Source organism: Acomys minous (assembly GCF_964271855.1).
Source record: "Acomys minous genome assembly, chromosome: 9".
In the NCBI taxonomy this organism is placed as follows: Eukaryota; Metazoa; Chordata; class Mammalia; order Rodentia; family Muridae; genus Acomys; species Acomys minous.
Window position 1 is genome coordinate 69744442 of NC_140490.1, and position 3197 is coordinate 69747638.

The following is a 3197-nucleotide window of genomic DNA, read 5'->3' on the forward strand; positions in this document are numbered from 1 at the left end:
CTTTTCTTTCCATTCATCTCTGTGATTAGCATGGGACATTACAACCATAACACTCAGCTGATGGTTTATGCATAAGCCGCATTTAAGGCATCCCATAACAGGGTGCATACGAGGCCACTGATGCACTAAAGCATCTCCCAGGTCTTCTCAGCACAGAGCGTTGACAGAGGCCGACTAACAGGCAGCAGTCCTGGAGGATCAGGGAAATTGTAGGAGACTCACTGTGACTGTGGGCAGCACGTGGCTGTGAAGGATCATGGCTGGAATCAGATCAGAAAGAGGACATCACATGACCCCATGTGGCAGAGTGGGGGCCAGTGTTACATTTGTTCAGGAGAAGCTGAAAGTAATTCACAGATAAATTTGGTGACCTACAGAGAAAACTAAATTGTGTAAGACAAATAGGCTTAAGGTTCCTGCATAAAACAGTTTAGGATTTGTAGAAATGAAACCAAAACGAATTCACCTACAGTTTAATCCCTATTTTAACTTAAAACAAAAAATGGGTGTCATGTGTAAAATTACACAAATCAGTATGAGGTATTAGGTTACTTGTCATTTATAGTGGATAGAGTTACTAACTGATAAACTGATTTGATAAACTTTGGAAATCAAATAGAATGTGCCTTTGTTTGGAATTAAAAAAATGCATAATCTAAGAACTGAGGTTTGATGTTTCCTTGGAGCATGTTCTTAGGGAGTGGTCAGAGCAAAGCACAAAAATAGTGGGGGTAGGTTATCTTTAATCTAATCCCACACATGAAATGATAGGGGATAGAAGTTAATTACAGCATCCCACTCAAGGCAAGGAGATGGGAAACTACTGTTCCACCTAACCAGTCTACATGTTATTGGTTGCCAAGGTCAATTCAGCGTTGGAGACAAAGAAAAGCCCATGATGTTCCCTGAGAATCAACCCCATTTGGGCAAGTATACTTCTTTGAGAAGCTACAACTTTCTATTATCTCAGTACTTACTGGACAGATGAGTGTGTACAGGATGGCAAAGTGGACCTGAGAAGAGAGGCATCTAAACTGGTACTCACCATTATGGCTTACAACCTTAGTGATGCTGTCCTCTGGTTGTTCTCATGGAGAAAGGTTTAGAGATGATGGATATGAAGAACACTCTTCTGAAAAGGCAGTGAACGCATCCGCATGGTGTTCATGTCCAATTGTCATCATCATCATCTCCATGTCAGGGGAAGCAAGAACAGAAGATGCGAGAACAAAGTCATGTATCTGTAAACAGTGAGTTCTGTGCATTTACATACTATGCTGCTAATTTCACTAAATAAGACAGAAAATCCATAGGCATAAACTATACCATGTTTACTTCCTTATGTTTCTTAGAAAGTTTTTCCTAGTTTTAGGCATGAAGACAATTTGGATTAACCTCATCCAGAGAGTAATTTTCATTTCACTCCCAGGACTTGGCATTTCAGGGAACATCTTCATATTTGTGAGACACGTGTATGCTTTCATGGGTCCTAAGAAGAAAAATACAGATGTTATTCTAATTCACTTGGCTTTTGTAAACACAATTATTATTTATTGCACTGGAGTCAGAGACATAGCCACAATTTTTTATTTCAGAAACTTCCTAGGTGATGTTGGCTGTAAAACTATAACTTTTCTTGAAAGGGTTGCCCGTGGACTCTCCATCTGCACCACCTGCCTCCTCAGTGTGGTCCAGGCTGTCACCATCAGTCCCAGGACCAGCCTTTGGAGAAAGCTCAAACCACAGACTCCATGCCATGTTCTTGCCCTTTTTCTATTCTTTTGGATCTTCAATTCCCTGATAAGCTCCAACTTGCTTCACTACATAACAGCAGGCAGTAGCATGAACAGATCTGAGGTTGGGATATATACTGCATATTGCTATATGATGCCGTCCAGGAACCCAGTTAAGTGGCTTTTCCTCTCTCTCATGGCTCTTCGTGATGTTATCTTTCAGGGTCTCATGGGCTGGAGCAGTGGGTCCATGGCTCTCCAACTGTATAAACATCACATCCGGGTTCTCTACCTTCACAGCTCCAGCTCTGGAAATAATTCCATGCCAGAAATCAGAGCTACACGGAGTGTTCTCACTCTCATGACCTGTTTCCTTTTCTTTTATTGGGCAGATTTCATTTTTTCTTTCTACGTAGGTTCCACAGTGACTCATGATTCCATAATACTAAATATTAAAGCATTTTTAGTGCTTAGTTATGCTGTTCTCAGTCCCTTTGTCCTGATCATCAGAGATGTCTGTGTTGCTAAACCCAGCTGTGTCCCATGAGAAATAAGTTCCTCTTCCAGTGCAGTGCTCTATGATCTAATGCTGGATACATTGGAATTGCTGTGCTTTGCCATTCTAATGTATCACAGCAGTAAAGTGATTGAGAGAGTAGATTATTTCTTTTACAGACAGCTTGTCCTAGGTCATTCAAGACTGGTTGAATCTCTAGGAAGTTGGCAGGGATTCTTATTATCCAACCATTCCACCATTGCTACCATGAGGTCTAGCTTGCTGCATCTGTCATCAGGAAATGCAGGAGGGCATGCAGTCACCCAAAGCTAGAGTGTTATTCATCCACATGCTACAGTTTAACTCTTATAAGGATCCACAAACTTCCTGCCTTCTTGTTCCTTCCAATGTATTTCCCTAAACACCGAATCCTCTGCTTATTCACAAAGTCCCAGACACTAAGTGAGGAAGCAGGATTTTGGGAAGCATCCTTTCTCTGAAAGACTCTTGCGAAGTGGAGATGAGCAAGGAGAGAAGTTAATTCATTACAGCTAGTAATGCTTGGCATTGCAGGGTACCACTCACCAAACAACAGGTAAGAAATAAACACTATACGGCATTCAAACACATTCATGACATTGAAAGAAAGCACAGGGGAAGTGCCATATTTCAGAGATTGTCATCAAGGTTTGGAAAAGCAAGCGCCACATGAAAATCTCACTCCTGTGCACAATGCTGTGTAAAAATACCTCAAGAACATTGTACCACAGCTACTGGCTTTCATTTATATGAAGGAGAGAGAAACATGTTTGGTTTTTGTTTTGTTTTGTTTTGTTTTGTTTTAGATCACAAGTGGGGGATGAGAAAAAGACTTCTGAGAGAACAGGTGGTGTTTATCCCCGTAGAAGTCGAACGACCATGTGAGGGATATTGGTTGTTAACCAACTGAAAAACTTCTTTGAACAAAT

The 3197-nt window shown here is 41.1% G+C and overlaps 1 protein-coding gene across 1 annotated transcript; it reads left to right on the forward strand.

Annotated features, from left to right (window-relative positions):
* Window positions 1-1359: 1359 nt before the first annotated feature.
* Window positions 1360-2280, forward strand: LOC311606153 (putative vomeronasal receptor-like protein 4; the record flags this gene model as incomplete). Its single annotated transcript, XM_084797230.1, has 1 exon — window positions 1360-2280. Exon 1 carries the CDS (start codon window positions 1375-1377, stop codon window positions 2278-2280), a length of 906 nt encoding a protein of 301 aa, XP_084653356.1. The 5' UTR covers window positions 1360-1374.
* Window positions 2281-3197: the final 917 nt, after the last annotated feature.